At 42.3% G+C, this 24,628-nt stretch overlaps 1 protein-coding gene and 1 pseudogene across 11 annotated transcripts in view; both read right to left on the bottom strand.

The window, feature by feature from the left end:
- Synrg (synergin gamma) overlaps positions 1–24,628 on the bottom strand; it is a 97,136-nt gene that overhangs the window by 67,264 nt on the left and 5,244 nt on the right. For 7 of the 11 annotated variants that reach the window (XM_045158068.1, XM_045158069.1, XM_045158070.1 and 4 more), the window contains exons 2-6: positions 24,208–24,248; positions 17,587–17,705; positions 8,601–8,731; positions 8,150–8,255; positions 7,108–7,219 (exon numbers count right to left, since the gene is read on the bottom strand). In XM_045158068.1, the coding sequence (XP_045014003.1) occupies positions 7,108–7,219; positions 8,150–8,255; positions 8,601–8,731; positions 17,587–17,705; positions 24,208–24,244 (505 nt within the window). In that variant the 5' untranslated portion in view covers positions 24,245–24,248. Of the gene's footprint in view, positions 1–7,107; positions 7,220–8,149; positions 8,256–8,600; positions 8,732–17,586; positions 17,709–24,207; positions 24,249–24,628 lie in introns of all 11 variants that reach the window. The other 4 variants (XM_045158072.1, XM_045158073.1, XM_045158075.1 and 1 more) reach the window with 1 other exon arrangement.
- LOC105944484 lies at positions 13,782–14,431 on the bottom strand (annotated as a pseudogene).

Below are 24,628 nucleotides of genomic sequence, written 5' to 3'. Positions count from 1 at the left end.
ATCTATTTACTTAAGCTTTGTTGCTTTTGAGTCAGGATGTCATATCAGTCCAGGCTGACCTGAAAGTCACTCTGTAGCTCAGGCTAGCCTCAAACTCATGGAGCTCCTCCTATCTCAGCCTGTGGAGTGCTTGGATTATAGGTGTGTGCCACCACATCTGACTTCATTAGGTATTGATTTCTTTTTGCTAGCTGAGGTCAGTAATAAATATATATCAAGCAGAGTGTGGTGGCACACTCCTTTAATCCCAGCACTTGGGAGGCAGAGGTAGGAGGACTGCTGTGAGTTTGAGGCCACCCTGAGCCTAAATAATGAATTTCAGGCCAACCTGGACTAGAGCGAGACAATACTTCAAAAAACAAAAACAAACAAAAAAACAGCGCTAGAGAAATGGCTTAGCAGTAAAGGCACCCGGCAGCAAAACCAAAGAATGCAGGTTCTGTTCCCCAGGACCCACACAAACCAGATGCACAAGTTGTTGCATGTGCCTGGAATTCATCTGCAGTGGCTGGAGGCTCTAGCATGTCCATTATCTCTATTTGCCTCTCAAATAAATAAATAACTAGATAAATAAAATATTTAAAACACACACATATATACATATTAAGGTGATAATTATTTGGGAAGTCCAAGTAGTCTATTTATCTCAACAATGTTCCATCAGGACATCAAGCATAAGAAAGCCTTTTTTTTTTTTTTTTTTGCTTTTTGTTTTTCAAGGCAGGTCTTGCTTTGAATGTGAATTCCAGGTCAGCCTGGGCTAGAGTGGGCTGTACCTTGAAAAACCAAAAAAAAAAAAAAAAGAAAAGTAAAGTTTTGTATAAGACTATTATAAAAGAAAAGAACATTAAATACATTACCAAGTGATATTTTCTGTTGTTGTTTTGCCCTCAAACACACAGTAACCCTCCTACCTTTGCCTCCTGAGGACTGGGATTAAAGGCATGTGCCACTACATCCAGCTAAGTGATATTTTCTTATGAAAAGCATCAAAACTGATATAGAACAAGGAGCTGAATGAAATAACCTAAGTCAATTTAAGATAATAAACCCTACCTGAGTACTATACTTAAAAGACCACTGTGGCTCTTCATCATTAAAGGTGAGATTCTCTTATATAAAAACTTGCTCACAGAGCAACATTTAACATAGGGCTCATTAGTAATACTCATTACTAATATTGTTGTTTCACATTTCTAATTACTTTGAATTGCTTTAATATCTACTAAAGTCTAATGTGACAACGACCAGTATCTCACCTGAATGAAAAGGACATTACAAGCTTAGTACCACTCTTTAGGATCAATAAAATAAAACCTGGAAGTATTAAAAAGTTCTTTACAACATACAAAATGACTACGTAAAACTACTGCTATAATTATTTTGTCTAAAGAAAAAGCCATGCCACATTGAATTCTAAACCTCCCAAAAATGGTTACTAAGAATATGATTTGGGGCTGGAGAGATGGCTTAGCAGTTGAGGCACTTGCTTGTGAAGTCTAAGGATCCAGGTTCAACTCCCGTGGACCCACATAAACTAGATGCACATGCATCTAGAGTCTGTTTGCAGTGGCATACCCATCCTCTCCGTCTCTTTCTTTCTCTCTCTCTCAAATAAATAAATAAAAATAAAATGCTTAAAAAAAAAAGAGAATATAATTTTAGGGCTGAAGAGATGGCTTAGGGTTAAGGCACTTGCCTGCAAAGCCAAAGAGCCCAGGTTCAATTCCCCAGGACCCACATAAGCCAAGCACAAGGCACATGCGTCTGGAGTTTGTTTGCAACCGCTTGAGGCCCTAGTGCAACTCATTCTTTCTGTCTCTCCCTCTCTCAAAAATAAAAATAAAAATAAAAAAGACACACATCAGCCGGGCGTGGTGGCACATGCCTTTAATCCCAGCACCTGGGAGGCAGAGGTAGGAGGATTGCCATGAGTTTGAGGCCACTCTGAGATTACATAGTAAATTCCAGGTCAGCCTGAGCTGGAGTAAAACCCTACCTCAAAAAAAAAAAAAAAAAAAAGATACATCAATTAAAAAAAGGACTTGTATAAAAAGAATATGGGGGTTGGAGATGGCTTAGCAGTTAAGAGCTTGCCTGTGAAGCCTAAGGACCCTGGTTTGAAGCTCAATTCCCTAGGACCCACGTTAGCCAGATGCACAAGGGGGCGCACACATGTGGAGTTCGTCTGCAGTGGCTGTTGGCCTTGGTGCACCCATTCTCTCTCTCTGCCTGTCGCTGTCAAATAAGTAAAAAATAAAACAAAACAAAACAAGTTAAAAAAAAACATGGTTTAAGGCTCTCAGCTTCTTTGAATATTTTAAAAACGGACCCTGGCTATTTGTGTGTGTATACATATGTGTGTGCACATGTGTGTGCATGCATGTGGAAGTCAGAGGATAGCCTACAATGTCATTTTTCTAGTATGCTATGCACCTCTTTTTTTTTTTTTATTTACTTGTTTGGGAGAGAAAGAGAGAACATGTGCGCAAGAGCGTTAGATAGAAAGAATGGGTATGCCAGGGCCTCCAGCTGCTGCAAGCAAACTCCAGATGCACGTGCCACCTTGTGCATCTGGCTGGCTTTACAGAGGTCCTGGGGAATCAAACTTGGGTCCCTAAGCTTTGCAGGCAAGTGCCTCAACCACTAAGCCATCTGTCTAGCCCTGTACCTCTTTTTTTAAGATGACTCTCTCTCTCTCTCTGTCTTTATTTTTTGAAACAGATTGTTGAAGTTTATTTTTCATCCATCCAATTCTTTTTTTTTTTTTGGAGGTAGGGTCTTGCTCTAGCCCAGGCTGACCTGGAATTCACTATAGTCTTAGGGTGGCCTCGAACTCACGACGATCCTCCTACCTCTGCCTCCCGAGTGCTGCTGGGATTAAAGGTGTGCGCCACCACGCTCTGCCAATTACTTTTCTTTTTAATAAGTGAGTTTGGGTTGTTAATTGACATTATTTTGGTGGGGGGTGTTTCAAGATAGGGTCTTGCTTTAGCTCAGGCTGACCTGGAATTCACTCTGTAGTCTCAGGGTGGCCTCGAACTCACAGCAATCCTCCCACCTCTGCTGGGATTAAAGGCATGCACTACCACACCTGGCTTAAGTCTTTTTTTTTTTTTTATTTAAAATTTTTTATTGACAACTTCCACAATTACAGACAATAAACCATGGTAACCGCCCCCCCCCCAGGCTCCCCTTTGCAACTCCACTCTCCATCATACCCTTCCTCCTCTCAATCAATTTCTCTTTTATCTTGATGTCATGATCTTTTCTTCCTGTTATGATGGTCTTGTGTAGGTAGTGTCAGGCACTGTGAGGTCATGGATATCCAGGCCATTTTGTGTCTGGAGGAGCACGTTGTAAGGAGTCCTACCCTCCCTTTGGCTCTTACATTCTTTCCGCATTGGACCATGAGCCTTGGAAGGTGCCACAAAGAGGTTTCAGTGCTGAGCACTCCTCTGTCACATCTTGAGATGACTCTTATTGGCCTCAAGTCACCAACTAGGCCAGGGATTCTCCTGTCTCTGCCTTCTCACTGCTGAGCATTGACTCAGTGTTTCACATGGGTACTGATAGTCTAGTGGAGCCATCTCCCCAGCCCAAACATGGCTATTTATTAGCACTATGCCTGTGGTGGTTTGATTCAGGTGTCCCCCATAAACTTAGGTGTTCTGAATGTGAGGTTCCCAGCTAATGGAGATTTGGGAACTACACCTCCTGGAGGCAGTGTACTGTTGGGGGCGGGCTTATGGGTATTATAGCCAGTTTCCCCTTGCCAGTGTTTGGCACACTCTTCTGTTGCTATTGTCCACCCAATGTTGGTGAGGAGGTGATGTCCACCCTCTGCTCATGCCATCGTTTTCCCCGCCATCATGGAGTTTACCCTCCAATCTGTAAGCCAAAATAAATCCCCTTTTCCACCACAAGCTGCTCTTGGTTGGGTGACTTCTACCAGCAATGTAAACCTGACTGCAACAATGCCGGTTGGTTTTGTTTGTTTACTGCAGTGTTTTTACATTTGGCTAAAATTATGTTTATTTTTTTGTGGTAGATATTTAATCCACAAATTCTTTTTTTTTTTTTTTTTTTTTTTTTTGGTTTTTCGAGGTAGGGTCTCACTCTGGTCCAGGCTGACCTGGAATTAACTCTGTAGTCTCAGGGTGGCCTTGAACTCACGGCGATCCTCCTACCTCTGCCTCCCGAGTGCTGGGATTAAAGGCATGTGCCACCACACCTGGCCATTAATTCACAAATTCTTATATCTATATATATGTATATATAATAGGAAATAACATTGTCAATGTAATTTTGCATATTCAACATTTTAAATAAAGAATGTCTATGGTGGTAAAATGATCAGAAACTCATTTTCTATCCTTTTGGTCCAGGATGAAACTGTAACTCAGAGGCTCTGGAATCTTCTTGGGCTTCCTTCAGAACAATCTTTTATCGGGTTCAGTATGAAGCAGTTAACTAGAAATTTTTAACTGCAAGTATATTGATTAAGCTTTGGAGATTTGAACATCAAAACAATTTATTACTTAACAATGAGAGAGATTCATTGCTAACACTTATGCACTGTTAAACCATAGTGCAGTGCTATAGCTCAGGGCATGCATTTATTCTCTATAGATGGAAGTGTTTGACCTAACATTGACCATTCCTTGCTACCTTCTTCTGCCTTCTCTAAGTTCAATAACAGGTCCAGTTTTAGTATCAACTTTTTCCTTTGGTTTTTGAGGTAAGGTCTCACTCTAGCTCAGGCTAACCTAGAATTCACTATGTAGTCTCAGGTGGCCTTGAACTCACAGCAATCCTTCTACCTCTGCCTTCTGAGTGCTGGGACTAAAGGTATGTACCACCACACCACCCCCCCAATAGTACCAACTTGCAATGTTTGTTTATGTTTTTTTTTTTTTTAACTGAACAACATGTAGCCACAGAACTTTTATTTTTTAGAAAGCATGGCTCTTGTCTAGAGTAATATGAGCAATATAAAGGATCCTGATAGCCAAGGAAATTGAGAAAGGGATATAAACATGTATTCATGAATTTTAGTCCCTTTCAGCATTTACTTGTATGAGGGTTCAATGCAGATGACACGAAGCTTTTGAAGAGGATCTAGGTCTTGAAGAAGTCATTCATACTCAACTCCTGAATGCATAATGGTGATGGGCCATGGTCTTCAAAATCGTGCTTGATGCTCTCTCAAAGTGCTAGGATTTGAATGCCACAATATAAAATGATTCATGTTTTTGTCCATTAATGCTCCAGGGGTTTCTTTATATGAAGTCCATTTTAGAGTCCATAGAAATCAGTGCTCTGCAAAACTGAGATGCGCGGCGGCCAGCCGACCTCTCTACGTGCCACACAGATCGCGACGGGGCCGCCCGCACGCGTAACTTCCCGTGCGTCACCTTGTTTATGTTTTTAATGTTTATTTATATGTCTGGATACAGGGTCTGGCATGTAGCTCACGTTGGCCTGATGCTTACTAATAGCCCAAGCTGGTCTCAAACTCACCAACCTCCCATCTCAGCTTCCCCAGTGCTGGGATTACAGGTATGTGCTACTACATCCTACCTAAATCACTTCTTAGAGAGTCTATCTGGTTCATGATTTTCAGCTTCAGATGTTTTCCCTTTCAGATCAATATGACTACTAATATCCATCCATTCTCCTCTCAATTCTGGTATGGGCTTTACTTGGGGTATTATTTTTGGAATAGGGATCTTGGTATGTACTCTAACCAGCGCATTAATAGGACAGAGCCAAAGCTGAGTTGAAAGATAAACAACTGTGATCAATGTCAGTATCAGATGATTTTTCTCCTGATATCATATATAATTAGTTACCATAATAAAAGTGTGAAAACTTACTAATGTAATATTTTCCAGCATTACAGTGTTCTCTTTTTCCCCAAGGTAGGGTCTCGCTCTAGCTCAGGCTGACCTGGAATTCACTATGGAGTCTCAGGGTGGCCTCGAACTCCTACCTCTGCCAATCCTCCTACCTCTGCCTCCCGAGTGCTGGGATTAAAGGCATGCACCACCACGCCCGGCCCAGTTTACTTCTTTGATTGGCTGAATGACTTATGAAAATTGTTCACCTATTAACAGTATATTAATATTTAAATTAGCTGATAAGATTTCAAAATATTTAGTTTTTTTAAAGGGATGCAATCACATTATGCCAACAAGACTCATTGCAATTGTTATGTGTTCAAAACAGCAACAAAAAGGTAAGGTTTTTTGCTTACCTCATGGTAAAAACTACAAAGAAACTTACTGAAGAAAATGAACTTTGTTGAACATTTTTTTTGTTTGTTTTCTGAGATAGGGTCTCACTCTAGCTCAGGCTGACCTGAAATTCACTCTGTAGTCTCAGGGTAGCCTCAAACTCATGGTGATCCTCCTACGTCTGCCTCCCAAGTGCTGGGATTACAGGCATGTGTCACTATGTCTGGCAAAAAAAAATTTTTTTCTTGATTTTTTTTTGAGATAGGGTCTCACTGTAGCCCAGGCTGACCTGGAATTCACTCTGTAGTACCAGACTGGCCTTGAACTCACAGTAATCCTTCACCTCTGCCTCCTCAGTGCTGGGATTAAAGGTGTATGTACCACCATGTCTTGTGAATTTGTAAATTTTATCACATCGCATAAATAATAAAATTTGAACTAGCTCATAAAGAAAAATTTCACAAACAGGGTGAAATAGTAGTTTATTCCTCTTGCTTTGAGTCAACAATGTTACTATACTCACTTACACAGATTTACATGTAAAATCATTGTCTACCTAAAGGGCAAATTAGGTTTTTTTTTTCTTTTAAAGGTGTGCTACTTTTTTTTAAAATAAAATAGTTTTTAATTTAATTTTTATTAACATTTTCCATGATTATTAAAAAAATCCCATGGTAATACCCTCCCTCCCCCAGCACACTTTCCCCTTTGTAGGTTTTTAACTTCCAAGCTAGTTGTTAGAACATCCAAAGCTGTGCTCTGTGTGCAGGTTGAGTTCAGCACTGACCCTTCACACACGCACACTGGGCGATCAGACACAGCAACTCTGAACCACCTTCCAAGACAAGACAATAGGCATTACAACTACCTGGTTTCTTAGGGTGTGATGCTGGAGTAGGGTGCATCTTAGCATCTCTGGAAAACCCATCTAGGTTTCCTTTGATGGCTTCCAAAGCATCATCTCTACTCTTCTCTCCTGTCTGAAAGAAAGGAAGTGTATGTAGACTTCATGTACCTGTACTTAGCCCTAGATCCTCCCACACCGAAAGCACAAGTATTAATTTCTACTTCAATGTTCTTTCTGTTTTTGTTTTTTTTTTCTTTTTTAAAAAATTTTATTTATTTATTTATTTATTTGAGAGCGACAGACACAGAGAGAAAGACAGATAGAGGAAGAGAGAGAGAATGGGCGTGCCAGGGCTTCCAGCCTCTGCAAACAAACTCCAGACACGTGCGCCCCCTTGTGCATCTGGCTAACGTGGGACCTGGGGAACCGAGCCTTGAACCGGTGTCCTTAGGCTTCACAGGCAAGCGTTTAACCGCTAAGCCATCTCTCCAGCCCTGTTTTTGGTTTTTTAAGATAGGGTTTTATGTGCTGCAGTCCAAGCTGACCTGGAACTTACTGGGTAGCCCAGGCTGGCCTCAAACTCTTGGTGATCTTCCTGCCTCTAGCTCTTGAATACTGGGATTATAGGTATGAGCCAGCACACATGGTTCCATTTCCACAGACTTCTAATAAAGTGTTCAATTAGAAAGGCAGCAATATGGATGTGAAACAAAGGCACAAAAACCTTCCACAGATATAAAAGCATTAAAAGGTTCATTCACAAATACTTTAGGGCAGGGCTGTTAGACACTAAGTGTTCTGTGAGGGTCTCAACAAATCCATTTTCTATCATTACACTCAAGACAGATACTGCCAAGAAAGAGTACAAACCCGGATGTGGCAGTAAAAAGGCAAGTCTTTCACTTCAGGACTTGGGTAAACCAAGGTGAAAGGAATCCACCCTACCCTCAGCTTGGGCTGGTGCCTAAGGGGCAGAATCCACTGGATGAATGACAGGAGTAATCACAAGGATAGTGACAAACCCGGCTGTGTGTTTGCAGAGGGGAGCCCGGGAACACATTACCTTGGGTTTCACACTACTCAGAAGTCTGAGCTTTTGCTTTTGCTCTTCAAATTGGCGTCTTTTTCTTTCTTCTTCTAAGAGTTTCTGTTGCTGTTCGAATCGTTTTCTGAAGGAAAAAAAAATCTAATAAGGATCCAGCTTCAGGTAGTAACTGTTACATTCTGGGTACTACTAACAGTTTCAACACTATCAACTTGAATTTCTAGGATTATAATCTTCACTCTTAATTATATATAACTTTCTTATTTATTTGAAAGCCATCACCCTCAGCTGGCTCTAAACTTCTGATGAAACTACTTAAAGAGCTCTCTCTCAAAATACAAGTATTTTAAAGCATTTTAAAGGCAGTATGACCATTCTAACTTCACATATGTACTAAGAACATTCGATCATCTACTAAACAGCCACAGTTATGCATCTCTGCTATCCTGGAATCCTGGAGGTCTCTTACTGTTGCTCTTCAGCAAACTGCTTTTGCATGTCAGGAGTGTATTGTGGGCCTGGAGGACGCATGCCCAGAAATGGTGCTTGTCCCAGGTAAGGCATTCCTGCTGCTGGCATTGGTCCCATTGGTATCCCTGCCTAGAAGAAACAGACAAAAGATGAATTATTAAAATGTAACTTTAGGGCTGGAGAGATGGCTCAGCGGTTAAGCGCTTGCCTGTGAAGTCTAAGGACCCTGGTTCAAGGCTCAATTCCCCAGGACCCACGTTAGCCAGATGCACAAGGGGGCGCACGCATCTGGAGTTCGTTTGTGGTGGCTGGAGGCCCTGGCGCGCCCATTCTCTCTCTCTCTATCAGCCTCATTCTCTCTCTGTCTGTCCCTCTCAAATAAATAAATAAAACAGAAAAAAATTTAAAAAAAGAAAAAAAAAGTTATTTTAAAATGTAACTTTACAGAGCCAGGCATGGTGGCACACGCCTTTAATCCCAGCACTCAGGAGGCAAAGGTAGGAGGATTGCTGTGAGTTTGAGGCCACCTTTGAGACTACATAGTGAATTCCAGGTCAGCCTGGGCTAGAGTAAGACCCTACCCCGAAAAACCAAAAAAAAAAAAAAAAAAAAAAAGGAACTTTACATATTATTTTGTAATATTACTAGTAAACTGTATATTCTTTTTGGGTATGTATGTTTGCACATGTGTATGAATTTTTAATGCTTTTGGGTTTAGATGCATGTGCACATGTGTGTTCATGTATGTGAAAGCCAGAGGTGATATCAACCGTCTTCCTCAACCACTGTCCACTTTATGTTCTGAGGCAGAGTGTCTCACTTGAACTCAGCTCATCAATTTGGCTAGTCCAGCGAGCTACCATGCCCTGGGAATCCCATCTCTGCTGCTTGAGTGCTTGGATTTCAGGCAGGTCACCACACCTGGCCAGCATTTGCCTGGGTGCTGGGGATCCAAATTCCAGTCTTCATGCTGTGGGGCATCTCCCCAACCCCATATGATATATTCTAACAAAGTTTCAAAGAACACAGGCTAAACATTCCCCTTAGCGTGTCAGAACTCATCCACCGCTGCTAAAAATCTTAGAGGTGTATATATGAAGTCCTTCCGGCTGTATATGGGAAGCATACAGTTATATTCTACTGAGCTCAGTAATCTACATACTTTGAGAAAAAGTATCACGTTGTATATATTTTTATATTTTCAACAACAGATAAGAGCATAAAATGTGGTATTCATTCCACAAATTCAATTAAAACTGATTCCGTGTGTGTGTGTGTGTGTGTGTGTGTGTGTGTGTGTGTGTGTGTGTGTGTGTATTTTATTTGCAAGGGGAGAGAGAGAGTGAGAAAATAGGCATGCCAGGGCCTCTTGCCACTGCAAACAAACTTCAGATACATATGCTACCTTGTGCACCTGGCCTTACACTGGTACTAAGGAATCAAATCCAGGCGGTCAGGCTTTGCAAGCAGGTGCCTTAACCACTGAGCCATCTCTTCAGCCCTGAATCTCGGTTTTTATAATGAATATCTTGATGTTCATTATCACAGGCCAGGTAACCCAGAATTTTACAGAAAATAAGTGTAAAGAAATTATTAATTAATTTTGTTTTTTGAGGTAGGGTCCCACTCTAGCCCAGGCTGACCTAGAATTCACTATGTAGTCTCAGGGTGGCCTTGAACTCAGTGATACACCTATCTCTATGTGGTGGTTTGATTCAGGTGTCCCCCATAAACTTAGGCATTCTGAATGCTAGTCTCCCCAGCTGATGGCAATTGGAAATTGAAGCCTCCTGGAGGCAGTATATTGCTGGGGGTAGGCTTATGAGTGTTAAAGCCAGTGTCCTTTTGCCAGTTTTTGGTACACTCTCCTGTTGCTATTGTCCACCTTGTATTGGCCTTGGGGTGATGTCCACCCTCTGCTCATGCCACTGTTTTCCTTGCCATCATGGAGCTTCCCCTTCAAGCCTGTAAGCCAAAATAACCCCCCCCCCCAACAAGTTGTTCTTGGTTGGTTGGTTTCTAAATATATTTCATTTATTTATTTGAGAGAGCGAATGGGCATGCCAGGGCCACCAGCCACTGCAAACGAACTTCAGATGCATGCGCCCCCTTGTGCATCTGGCTAACATGGGTCTTGGAGAGTCAAACCAGGATCCTTTGGCTTTGCAGGCAAATGCCTTAGCCGCTCAACCATCTCTCCAGCCCTAGTTGGGTGATTTCTACCAGCAATGTGAACCTGACTGCAACATTCTACCTCTCGAGTGCTGGAATTAAAGGCGTGCATCACCATACCCAGCTTAAAACCGATAATAAAAATCACAAGGATAGTGACAAGCATGCAACTTTCACTGAGTAAAATCTTCCCCTCAGCTTCATCCATGAAAGGCGCCATTTCTGAGCCTCGGCTGACCCCTGAGGCCCTCTCACTTGAAGACTGCTGCTCATACATGTCTTGTAAGTAAAGGATATACCTCTTCGACTCTTCTAAACCTTTCCTACTTTCTTTAAAAAACCTGAATACAAGCTGGCTGTGGTGGTGCGTGCCTTTAATCCTAGCACTTGGGAGGCAGAGGTAGAAGGATTGCCATGGATTCAAAGCCACCCTGAGACTACTGAGTGAATTCCAGGTCAGCCTGGGCTATAGCAAGACCCTACCTCAAAAAAAAAAAAAAAAAAAAAAAAGCCTGAATAAAGGGGCTAGGGAGATGGCTCAGTGGTTAAGGCACTTTTATGTGAAGCATAAGGAGTGGGGTTCGATTTGATTCCCCAGTACCCACATAAGCCAGATGCACAAGGGGGCAAATACATGTGAAATTCATTTGGAGTAGTTAGAGGCACTCTTGTGCCCATTTATTCATATTCTCTTTCCCTCTCTCTCCTTGCAAATAAATAAAATTAATTAATTAAAAAAAAAACTGAATACAGGCGAGGCATGGTGGCTTACACCTTTAATCCCAGCACTCAAGAGGCAGTGGTAGGAGGATTGCCCTGAGTTCGAGACTACCCTGAGACTACATAGTGAATTCCAGGTCAGCCTGGACTAGGGCAAGACCCTACCTTGAAAAACCAAAACCAAAACCAAAACCAAAAACAACAACAAAACAACAAAAAAGCCCCTGAATATACTTTAATTCTTTTTTTTAAAATTATTTATTTATTTATTTGAGCACAACAGACAGAGAGAGAAAGAGGAAGAGAGAGAGAGAGAGAGAGAGAGAGAGAGAGAGAGAGGGAGAGAATGGGCGTGCCAGGGCTTCCAGCCACTACAAACAAACTCCAGATGCGTGTGCCCCCTTGTGCATCTGGCTAACGTGGGTCCTGGGGAATCGAGCCTCGAACCGGGGTCCTTAGGCTTCACAGGCAAGCGCTTAACCGCTAAGCCATCTCTCTAGCCCTACACTTTAATTCTTGCCAACAGACTTTATCATTCTGTACTTTATTTATATCATCTACCTTCCCTTAACTTCCAGGTCATTTGTTGTTTTTTGTTTGTTTGTTTGTTTGGCTGGAGTTTCAAGGTAGGGCCTCAGTGTAGCCCAGGCTGACCTGGAATTCACTATGTAGTCTCAGGCTGGCCTCGAACTCACGCAATCCTCCTACCTCTACTTCCTGCATACTAGGGTTAAAGCACCATGCCTGGCTCAGTCTGGTTTTTATTGAAATGGAGTCTTGTTAGTGTTGCCCAGGCTCGCCTCAAACTCAGGATTCCAAGTAACAGGGATCACAGTGATATGCTACCACTCCTGGCCTTCATTTTTCAACCAAAGACTGGGCATTTTTTGTCTTCTATCCTACACCTAAACTGTTGGTAATATCAACAATCACATGGATGACTAATCCTTTTTTTGGGGTGGGTTTTCTAGGCAGGGTCTCACTCTAGCTCAGGCAGACCTGGAATTCATTATGTAGTCTCAGGGTAGCTCGAACTCACGGTGATCCTCCTACCTCTGCCTCCCAATACTAGGATTAAAGGTGTGTGCCACCACGCCCAGCTGGATGACTAATCTAACACCATGGATTTCAAGTCTCTGCCTTCCTTAACACCATGGTCACACAAAACTTCCCATTCTGTCTCTAGTGGCACCCCAAACTGGGTCATCCTTCAAATTTACTATGCAGAAGCTGAAGATGACTTTTTTTTTCTTTTTTGGTTTTTCAAGGTAGGGTCTTACTCTGGCCTAGGCTGACCTGGAATTCACTATGTAGTCTTGAATTCATGGTGATCTTACTATCTCTGCCTCCCAAGTGCTAGGATTAAAGGCATGCACCACCACACCCAGCTTGAAGACTTTTTTTTAACCAAGAATTATTTTTAAAATTTTATTTATTTTTAATTTTTTGTTTATTTTTATTTATTTATTTGAGAGCAACAGACAGAGAAAGAGGCAGAGAGGGAGAGAGAGAGGAGAGAGAGGAAAATGGGCACGCCAGGGCTTCTTGCCACTGCAAATGAACTCTAGATGCATGTGCCCCCTTGTGCATCTGGCTAACACGGGTCCTGGGAAATTGAGCCTCGAACCGGGGCCCTTAGGCTTCACAGGCAAGCGCTTAACTGCTAAGCCATCTCTCCAGCCCTTTTTATTTACTTATATGAGAGTAACAGACAGAGAAAAAGGCAGAGAGAGAGAGAGATTGAGAGAATGGATGTACCAGGGCCTTCAGCCACTGTAAACAAACTCCAGATGCATGTGCCACCTTGTGCATCTGGCTTACAAGGGTACTGGGGAATTGACCCTTGAACCAGGGTCTGCAGGCTTCACAGGCAAGTGCTTAACCACTAAGCCATATTCTAGCCCCCAAGAATTCTTTATATACTTTGTACAAAGTATTAAAAGATATTCCATTTTTCTTCTTTTTTTTTGTTTTTCACGGTAGGGTCTTACTCTAGCCCAGGCTGACCTGGAATTCACTGTGTAGTCTCAGGGTGGCCTCAAACTCACAGTGACCCTCCTACCATGGCCTCTCAAGTGCTGGGATTAAAAGTGCGCAACACCATGCCTGGCCATAATCTCATTTCTAAAAGGAAGTTAAACATATATATAAACACACACACGTATATATATATATGTATGTATTCATATTGATAAGTATGCTAAATTCAAGGTTATACAATAACAAGAAACATCAGTGGGGCAAATCATAAGCACAAATGAAGACACTTCTGCATCCTCATGTTTCATCAAGCGTCAAAAACCAATTTTTTAGTCTGTTTCTTGTATGTTATTCTCTTCATCTAATTGGATCCCTGAATTTTACTTCATTTTCTGGGAGACAGTCTTTACATAAATATATCACTGGTTGCTGCTTTGGGGGGGGTGTTGGATACCCTCTTGGGTGTCCACTGTTAATATAGATGCAACACTGACTCCTTCCTCACTTCACACAGAAAATTTCTTGACAATGACCTTGAATTCCGGCACAGCTAATCTTCTTGCTCCCCAGAGCTAGGATTATAGGTATATGGCAAATGGTCTGATTTACGTGGTGCTGGGGATTAAACCAGGACCTCTGGCATAACAGGCAAGCATTCTACCAACTGAGTTCTATTCCTTAAACTTTTTTTTTTTTTTTTAATTTTAAGCATCCCAACGATTGACTATCACTCCCTAACTTTCTAGATCATCTATATCAGTATTTCTTTTCTTATCATTTCTCCCACTATCTTCATCAGAATCTTCTTTTCTTGCTCAGCTTAGATCTCAAGGTTCAGTATCAGGATGGGCTTCTAAACATCATTCTCTCACCTGTTAGATTTTTGACATGGTCTTCTGGTTTTTCTAAGATGTGACTAAATGTGAGGTTTTCTATTATGTATTCTATCTGATTCATGCCCTTGTGTGGTAGTCCCAGGATAATTCCTAAACTGGGGAAATGATCCCATGTGGCAGGTCATGAAAGACAATGAAGCTTCGGCAGTCCTCTCAAGTCACTTGCTCTGGAGACGTCCATGTGGGACTAGGGTTCTATCCAGGAATGGAGGCCAAAAGATAGCACTAAACTGCCAACCATGTGATGGGACTCTTATAGCCAAGAGCTTAAATGAACATGCACCCACCAACGTCCCGAATGAAGCCTCGTGAAAGACTCCAAACCAGAACCACCCAGCTGATGCCACTCCCAATTTCTGACCCACAGGAATGTTGAGATGTATACTGCTACTTTAGGCTACTAAAATTTTGAAGCAACTTTTGTTATGGGTTTTACTTATTTATTTTTTCAAGACAGGGACTTATATAGAACAGGTTGGCTTTCAACTCATTACATAGTAGAGGATGACCTTGAGCTTTTGATCTTCTTTTCTCTACCTCTCAAGTACTGGGATTACAGGTACATACCACCATACCCAGCTAATATTTTTTTAAAATGATATTTATTTATTTATGAGAGAGAAAGAGAGAAAGGGCATATCAGGGCCTCTAGCCACTGCAAAGAACTCCAGAAGCATGTGCCACCTTGTATATCTGGCTTATGTGGGACCTGGAAAATCAAACCTGGATCCTTAGGCTTCGTAGGCAAGTGCCTTAACTGCTAAGCCATCTCTCCAGCTCCCCAGCTAATTTTCAAGCATTTATTTATTTATTTATTTGAGAGCAACAGACACAGAGAGAAAGACAGATAGAGGGAGAGAGAGAGAATGGGTGCGCCAGGGCTTCCAGCCACTGCAAACGAACTCCAGACGTGTGCGCCCCCTTGTGCATCTGGCTAATGTGGGACCTGGGGAACTGAGCCTCGAACCGAGGTCCATAGGCTTCACAGGCAAGCACTTAACCGCTAAGCCATCTCTCCAGCCCTCCAGCTAATTTTCACACAGAAATAAATAACTAATATAATTATGCTTGGATTTATTAAGCTTCCTGAATCTGTACATCATCTTTCAATGGTTTAATCTTCTTAGCTACTGTTTCTTCTGATTTAGTCTCTTCCTCCTTTCTTTCTAAGATTCCAATGAAATATTTATTAGCCCTTAGCCCTTATTTTTTATTTTCAAAATCTCTTGCATATTTTCTTTGGCATTTGATAACTTTTCCTGACCCATTTCCAGATCACTAATTCTTTTTTTCAGCCATTTCTAACCTGTTGTTAAACCACGCATAGGTTTTTTTTTTTTTGGGTTTTTTTTTTTTTTTTTTGGTCTCACTCTGGCCCAGGCTGACCTGAAATTAACTATGTAGTCTTAGGGTGGCCTTGAACTCATGGCAATCCTCCTACCTCTGCCTCCCGAGTGCTGGGATTAAAGGCATGTGCCACCATGCCCAGCAGACCATCCATAGAATTCTCCTAGAGGTGAGGGAGATAGCTCAGTTGACTCACTGGTTGCCTTGCAAATCTGAGGACCTGAGTTCAACTGTCAGCACTCACATAAAATGCTGGGTGTGGTGATATGTCCCTGCAATCCCAGAGCCAGGCAGATCCCAGAGGTAAGGGGGAGGTATGGCTGGCTGACCAGCCGGTCTAACCTAATGGTGAGCTCCAGGCCAGTCAGAGGCCCTGTCTCCAAGGAGCTGGATGGCATTCCTGAGGATGTCACTTAAGGTTGTCCTCTGGCCTCTATGCATGCACACATGCAAATACACACAGAAATAATTCTTCTTTACATTAATTTTTCAATTTGAAATTGTTTAAATATGGCTGGAGAGATGGCTCAGTGATTAAAGGCGTATGGCCTGAGTTCGATTCCTCAGTACCCACATAAAGCCAAAGCCAGTTGCACAAAGTGGTGCATACATCTGAAGTTTGTTTGTAGCATCAGGAGGCCCTGGAGCACCCATTCTCTCTCTCTCAAGTTAATTAATTAATATTTTTAAAGAATGAAATTGTTGGGGCTAAAGGGATGGCTTAGCGGTTAAGGCATTTGCCTCAAAGCCAAAGGACCCAGGTTCAATTCCCCAGGACCCACGTAAGCCAGATGCACTAGGGGGCACATGTGTCTGGAGTTCATTTGCAGTGGGTAGAGGCCCTGGTGTACCCATTTTCTCTCTCTCTCCCTCTTTCTCTACCAAACAAATAATTTTTTAAAAATAACTTTTTAAACAGAATGAAATTGTCTAAATCTGCTATTTTTATAATAATTTTGAATTCCCTGTCAAATTTTTCCATTTCAGTTTTTATTTCTTAGATCATAAAAATATAGTTCCAGCCGGGCGTGGTGGTGCACGCCTTTAATCCCAGCACTCTGGAGGTAGAGGTAGGAGGATCACTGTGAGTTCAAGGCCAGCCTGAGACTCCATAGTGAATTCCAGGTCAGCCAGGGCTAGAGTGACCTACCTCGAAAAAACAACACAAAACAAAACAAAAATATGATTCCAGGGCTGGGGAGATAGTTCAACAGTAAAAAGTACTTACTACTAAAGCCTGTCATTCTTGGTTTGATTCCCCAGCAACCACATAAAGCCAGATATATAAAGTGGCACATGTGTCTGGAGTTTGAAGCAGCAATAGGCTCTGGCATGCCCCTGCTTGTTCTCTCTCCTTGCAAATAAATAAATAAAATATATTTAAAAATATAGTTCCATACTCTATTCTGCTAATTCAGTAACACACATAGTTAGCATTTTTTTGTTTGTTTGTTTTTCAAGGTAGGATCTTGCCCAGACTGACCTAGAATTCACTATGGAGTGTCAGGTGGCCTTGAACTCACGGCAGTCCTCCTACCTCTGCCTCCCGAGTGCTGGGACTACTGGGGTACACCACCACGCCTGGTTATATTTAGGATTTTTAGACTAGTTCCCTAGCACGTGTGAGTCCCTAGTTTTGAGCCTCTGCACTGAAACAAAACGAGGGTATCCCACCTACTTGGAAGGCTGAAGCAGGAGGATCACTTCAGACAATATAGTAAGACTCCATCTCAAGGAAGATATATCTAAATATAACATTCAATTTAGATTACAACTAAATTATATCTACATAGAATATTAAGCTCTTAATATGCAGACACCTAGCAACAAACATTAACTTTACAAACCATCAACTAAAAAAGCAAGTACCTGCATTGCAATGGGTCCTTGGGACATTTGAGAGCTGTAATTCATTCCCATCATGCCTTGCATACCAGGCTGCATGACAGAGACCATAGGAAATCCTTGTTGCTGCATTGGCATCAGGCCTGCTGAAAAACACCAAAGCTTTATTAAAGATAATATGCTTTCAAGTTTTTTCTTCTTTATTCTTTAAATGTTTTATAATTATTTATTTTGGAGAGACAAAGAGGGAGGGAAGGAGAGAGAGAAAAAAAAGAAAGAGAATGGGTATGCCAGGGCCTCCAGCCACTGCAAACAAACTCCAGATACATGTGCCACCTTGTGCATCTGGCTTATGTAGGTCCTGGGGAATTGAACCTGGGTCCTTCAGCTTTGCACACAAGTGCCTTAACCACTAAGCCTTCTCTCCAGCCCCTATTTTCTTGTTTAATTTTTTTAAATTTATTTATTTGGATTGGGGGGAGAGTCAGATAGATAGAGAAAGGGTGCACCAGGGCCTCTAGCCACTGCAAACAAACTCCAGATGCATGTACCACCTTGTACATCCAGCTTACATGGGTCCTGAGGAATTAAACCTGGGTCCTTTGGTTTTGTAGGCAAGCACCTTAACCACTAAACCATCTCCCCAGCCCTCAAATTTATTTTTTTTATTTATTTGGAGGTAGAGTTTTACCCTGGTCCAGACCTGGAATTCACTATGTAGTATCTCAGGATGGCCTCAAACTCATGGTGATCCTCCTACTTCTGCCTCCCATGTGCTGCAACTAAAGCCACCATGACTGGCTCTCAAGCTTTTCTTAAAGCCATGAGTGTCCAGGGGATTTGCTAACTGAGAGACAACTGCACAGTGCAGTGGAAAAAACCCCAAGCTCCTGATGAGACAGACTTGAGTAAGAATCCCATCATTTACTCAGCTATGTAACCTCAGGAAAGCTACAAAAGTTCTGATGTTACATGAAGGTAGTGATATCTGTTACGCAGCATTTGGATACTCAGTGAGAAATGAACAGTATGACCTAAATACAGTATTGAGCCTTGACCATGTGCTCTGCTGACTTCTGCTCCTGGTGTTCATACTTTGTATCACTCCCTCCCACACTGACCAGTATCTCTATCAGCACACCAGGGAAAAGGTAACCTCTAACTCCCAAATTCAGGCTCTGTTGTTTTGTGTCTTGAGACAGGGTCTCCTATAGCCAAGGCTGGCTTGAAGCTTTTTTTTTTTTTAAATGGGAGAGAGAATATTGGTGCACCAGAGCCTCCAACTACTGCAATTGAACTCCAGACATCTGTGTCACCTTGTGCACTTCTGTCACCTTGCGTGTCTGGTTTATGTGGGACCTAGAGAGTTAGACATGGGTCCTTAGGCTTTGTAGGCAAGTGCTTTAACTGCTAAGCCATCTTTTCAGTCCTGGCCTGAAGTTTTCATCCCCCTTGCTTCCAAGTGTTGGGAGTACAGGTTTGTGAAACCGTGCTGGGCTCCCACGACTAGTTCTGAAAAGACACTGAGCTTCCTCCCTGCCCTCTTGGTGCACCTGCTGTGCTAGGAAGAACCCATGTGCAGAAGAGCCAAGGCCTCCTGCTAAAAGGCAGCCTGCATTTGCCATGCTGAATGAGCTGTTTAGAAGCAGATCTTCCAGCTCCATGAAACCTTCAGATGACTACAGTCTTACAGCTTTATGAGAAGCTCCGAGCCAGACTCAGCACAGCCATTTACAGATTCTGACTCATAGGCACATTGTGAAATAATAAAATGTTTATTTTGTAATGTCTTGGGGTAATATTCTATGTAACAGTAGATAATATGTTAACATCAATTCTGGAAGCCAGATACAAGTGCTGCCTTCTAGCTTTGGCACCTTCAGTAATTTGCTTAAGTTCTTTCTTTTACTTTTTTTCTCAGTTTAAGACAGAGTCTTACACTAGAGCCCAGACTGGCCTCAAACTTGTATGCAATCCTTTTGCTTCAGCCTACTGAGTACAGGGATTACAGGCATGTACCACCATACTTTACTTAACTTCTTTCTGTGTCTTGGTTTCTCATCTGTAAAACTGTGTAGTGTTTAATATGTAAAAAAGTAGCCGGGCGTGGTGGTGCACACCTTTAAGCCCAGCACTCGGGAGGCAGAGGTAGGAGGATCGCCATGAGTTTGAGGCCACCCTGAGACTACAGAGTGAATTCCAGCTCAGCCTGGACCAGAGTGAGACCCTACCTTGAAAAACAAAACAAAACAAAAGTAAATAAAAAAGTATAAAAATTCCTCCAAAACTATTCCAAATTCCAGAATTGAAAACAAAACAAAACAACAACAACAAAAACAGGCAAACCTTTGGGGTCTCTTTATATCAGTTTCTTTGCTTCATATGTAGATTTTTACTTGTAAGTTTATTAAAAAAAAGGCAAAGCAATAAAGCACACATGATTATGAATACATTACCACAAAGGACACAAGATCTTAAACCATTTGATCTACATCTGGAATACATCTAATTGTACGTAGCTTAAATAATGCATAAATGTGAACACAATGAAAAGAATACAACTGACCGCTGGAAAAATTTACCTGAAATCCAACCTCCCTCACTGATTATAAATGGAGACAAAGTCAGGGTGAGCCACTGACCACCTGCTACTGAGCCGCTCTATCTTTCATCTCTGCTGGTGACCCAGGAGTCTCTGTTTCTCCACAAGCCTAGTGCAACCAGTCAACACTGGCGTTGGGAGAAGGGCCAGTTTTCAGAAGCAGCTGGACACTGAAAGGGCTAGGGGGAAGATGGTGCAGTGGGAAAAGTGAACAGAAAGAAGCAAGACAAGGGTAAATCTAGTCCTGCCTTGACATTCTGTCCAAAGTGGCATGTACCATGATGTTATCTCCTTCCTTGACAATATAGTTGGTGGGCTCTGGTTCTTAAACCAAACAGAAAGGGCATACCTCATAGATAAATTTCTATGAATAAAACAGAGACTTAAATAGTTGAGGGTTTTTTTTTTCCTTTCTTTTTTTTTCTAAAGGTAGGGTCCCACTGTAGCCGAGGTTGACCTGGAACCTACTCGCCAGTCCTAGTCTGGCCTCAGACTCACAGAGATCCCCCTACTTCTTAACTGCTGGGATTAAAGGCATGTGCAGTACTTTTTAAAATATATTTTATTTATTCGATTATGAGAGAGGGGAGGAGGCAGATGAGAAAGAGAGAATGGGCACACCAGGGCCATTGCGGATAAACTCCAGACACATGTGCCACCTTGTGCTTTAATGTGGATACTGGGGAATCAAACCTGAGTCCTTAGGCTTAGCACACAAATGTCTTAACTACTAAGTCATCTCTCTAGGCCCGTAATTGTTGTTTTTGATACAGGATCTCACTATGTAGTCCAGGCTGACTGTAAACTCACAATTCTCTTCCCTCACACTCCCAAATACTGGGAATTAGCACCACACCTAGCTGAGATTAAATACTGGAAATCAGAGTATATGACCTTTTTATGTACAACATTATGCATGTGGTATAAAGAAAATGTGAGCCGGGCGTGGTGACGCACGCCTTTAATCCCAGCACTCAGGAGGCAGAGGTAGGAGGATCGCAGATAGTTCAAGGCCACCCTGAGACTACGTAGTTAATTCCAGGCCAGCCTGAACCATAGTGAGACCCTACCTCGAAAAACCAAAAAAAAAAAAAAAAAAAAAAGAAAAGAAAATATGGTGGTGTAAGATAACTAAATGAGTCATTTACTCATTTCACAAGTAGATACAGGAACCTACTATGCATTCTGGGTGCTGGATATACTGATAAACATAAGAGAAATGTGGCCTCACCTTGTGACCTTGTGACACTAACAATCTAGGAAATGCCTAGGTAGTAGAAAGACATCATTCAGAGAATTACAGCTGGTTTCAATTTTAATATCCATTTTAAAAAAATTTTATTTATTGGGCTGGAGGGATGGCTTAGTGGTTAAGGTGCTTGCCTGCAAAGCCAAAGGACCCAGGTTAGATTCCCCAAGACCTACGTTAGATAGATGCACAAGGGGGCGCATGCATCTGGAGTTTGTTTGCAGTGGCTGAAGGCCTTGGTGCACCCATTCTCTCTCTCTCCCTCTTTTTCTCTGTCAAATAAATAAATAAATAAATAAATAAATGAAAAAAATGTTATTTATTTGCAAGCAGAGAGAGACAGAGAAAGATAGAGAGAGAGAGAAGAGAGAAAGAGAGGGAATGGGCATGTCAGGGCCTGTAGTCATGGAAACAAACTCCAGATGCATGTGCCCTTTGTGCATTTGGCTTACATGGGTCCTGGGGAATTGAATCTGGGTCCTTTGGTTTTGCAGGCGAGCACCTTAATGGCTAAACCATCTCTCCAGCCCAATACCCCCCCCTTTTTTGGAGGCAAGCTCAACCACAGACTGGCTTTTTTCTTTATGTGAGGGGGTGGAGAGGGAGGGAGAATTGGCACATCAGGGCCTCAAGCCACTGCAATCGAACTTCAGATTCATGGACTACCTTGTGCACATGTGCGTTCTTGCACACTTGCATCACTTTGTGTGTATGGCTTACATGGGACCTGGAGAATGGAACATAGGTCCTTAGGCTTCACGAGCACCTTAACCATTAAGCCATCTCTCCAGCCCTTAATACTCATTCTTAACCCTCTTGTTCTGAGGTTTCCTTCATCTCTGAGGTTAAATAGTAACTGAGATGCAGTGTTTACATAAGTTTGGAAGAAATGAGGAGTGATCCCAGTCAATTTCCAAATGAAACAAGTTTTGACACATTTTAACAATAGCTGTCATGTCGGGTGTAGTGGTGCATGCCTTAAATAGCTGTCATGGATGGTGTAGTGGTGCACGCCTTTAATCCCAGCACTTGGGAGGCAGAGGTAGGAGGATCGCTGTGAGTTTGAGGCCACCCTGAGATTACATAGTGAATTCCAGGTCAGCCTGGGCTAGAGTGGAAACCCTGCCTCAAAAAAGTCAAAACAAAACCCAACCAAAAAAAAAAAAAAAAAGAAAAAAAAAGAAAATCTGTCATATAGATTTAAGATTATAGAGGCCGAGAGATGTTACAGTGGCTCAAGGCACTTGCTTGCAAAGTCTGCCAGCCTGGGTTCAATCCCCTAGTACCTGCATAAAGCCAGATGCACAAAGAGGTACATGCATCTGGGGTTCATTTGCAGTCAGGAGGACCTGGCATGTCCATTCTCATTCTCTCTTTCAAAAAAACCCACTATTTTTAAAAACACTATAGGAAAATTTTATTCTGTTTTGTAGCAGAATATCTTGTTTTCTATCTGTTTGTAAATTCAGAAACATTGTGAAAAACTAAAGTTCAAGACTTAAGCTTCTGGGCTGGGGATGTAGCCCAGTGACAAATGCTTGCCTAGCATGCATGAGACCAACTTCCATCCACAGAACTGAAGAAATGGAAATTTTTACCTTCCAGTGAATTATTGGCCAGGGAGACCCCTGATGCCCCTAAAACATTACAGGCCATTGCTGAGGCCCTTGGTTTCCCACCAGGAATAGATGCTAAGACCCTATTTGCTGAAGACTCCACATACTTGGGCGCAAGGTCGCTGAGAAATCCTGCTGGAGATAAGCGGAAAACCTCCTCCATGTAGACCAGCTGACAGAAAGCTGGAATAAGCTATGTAGTTCAGTGGGGGAGAAAGAAGTCACCAGTGGAGATAAACAACAGTAGACACTGCAAGCCTTAAATTTGGCCAGCCAGGCCAAATGAGCCAGTGGGTGCAATAGTGGCATGTCTAAGTGGACTGGAGGCCTGCTCCATGGGAAGGAACACATACCTGATACTGAAAACCTATGACAGGAATACTCATGAGCCCTAGGGGGTCTAATGTCTGCTGCTGTCTGGCTAAATGTATATATTATGTTCACCAAACTGCCGATAATAAGCCCCACCCTTAACGTTCATACCCATATATTAATGCTACTCTCACTCTTGGTTAGAGAAGCTTTGCTTTTCAGATGACAGTGACCATGGGATGATTCAAAAAGCACCATGGTGCTGAGAAGAAGTGACAGAGGAGTGTTCAGCACCAAAACATCTCTATCACACCTTCTCAGGGTCCATTGAGGAAGAGGTGGCAGAAAGAATGTAAGAGCCAAAGGAAGGGTAGCACGCCTAACAACGTGCTCCTCCAGACACAACTTGGCCTGGATATCATGACCTCAGTGCTTGACACTACCTACACAAGACCATCATAACAGGATGAAAAGATCACAGCATTAAAATAAAAGAAAGACTGATTGAGAAGTGAAAATGCATGACGGAAAGTGGAGTTGCAAAGGGAAAAGTGGGAGGAGGTTACCATGGTTATTGTCTATAATTATGGAAGCTGTCAATAAATTTAAAAAATAAATGAATAAAAAGGAAATGGGGGGGGGAGGGCTGAAGGGATGGCTTAGTGGTTAAAGCATTTGCCTGCAAAGCCAAAGGTTCCATTCCCCAGGACTCATGTTAGTCAGATGTGCAAGGGGATGCATGCATCTGGAGTTAGTTTGCAGTGGCTGGAGGCCCTGGTGCGCCCATTCTCTCTCTCTCTCCTTCTCTGTCAAATAAATAAAAATAAAATGTTTAAAAAAAAAAAGAAATGGGAATTTTCACATACCTTGAGGGGGTCTTATTCCACCTGCAACAGGAAACATGAAGCTGAAAACGGAACAGAAACACATCAGGATCTTTATATGCAGAGATGGCAAACAAAACTAGTTCTGTTTTGTTGTTGTTTTCTGAGGTAGGGTCTCACTCTAGCCCAGGGTGACCTGGAATTCACTCTGTAGTCCCAGGGTGGCCTCAATGTCATGGCGATCCTCCTACCTCTGCCTCCCGAGTGCTAGGACTAAGGCATGCACCCCACGCTTGGCTTAAAAACACGATTTTCAACCAACTAGATTGTAGATTATTTACTCAATATTTCATGAGAGAGACAGTTTTAACATTGTAGCTTAGGATATCTTGGAACTTAGGCTGGCCTCAAACTCACAGCAATCCTCCTGCTTCAGTATCCAGTGCCTGAATTACAGACATGT

Source organism: Jaculus jaculus, chromosome 9 (assembly GCF_020740685.1).
Source record: "Jaculus jaculus isolate mJacJac1 chromosome 9, mJacJac1.mat.Y.cur, whole genome shotgun sequence".
Classification (NCBI taxonomy): Eukaryota; Metazoa; Chordata; class Mammalia; order Rodentia; family Dipodidae; genus Jaculus; species Jaculus jaculus.
The sequence above is the reverse complement of the archived record's forward strand: the minus strand, read 5'-3'. Positions and strand labels throughout refer to the sequence as shown.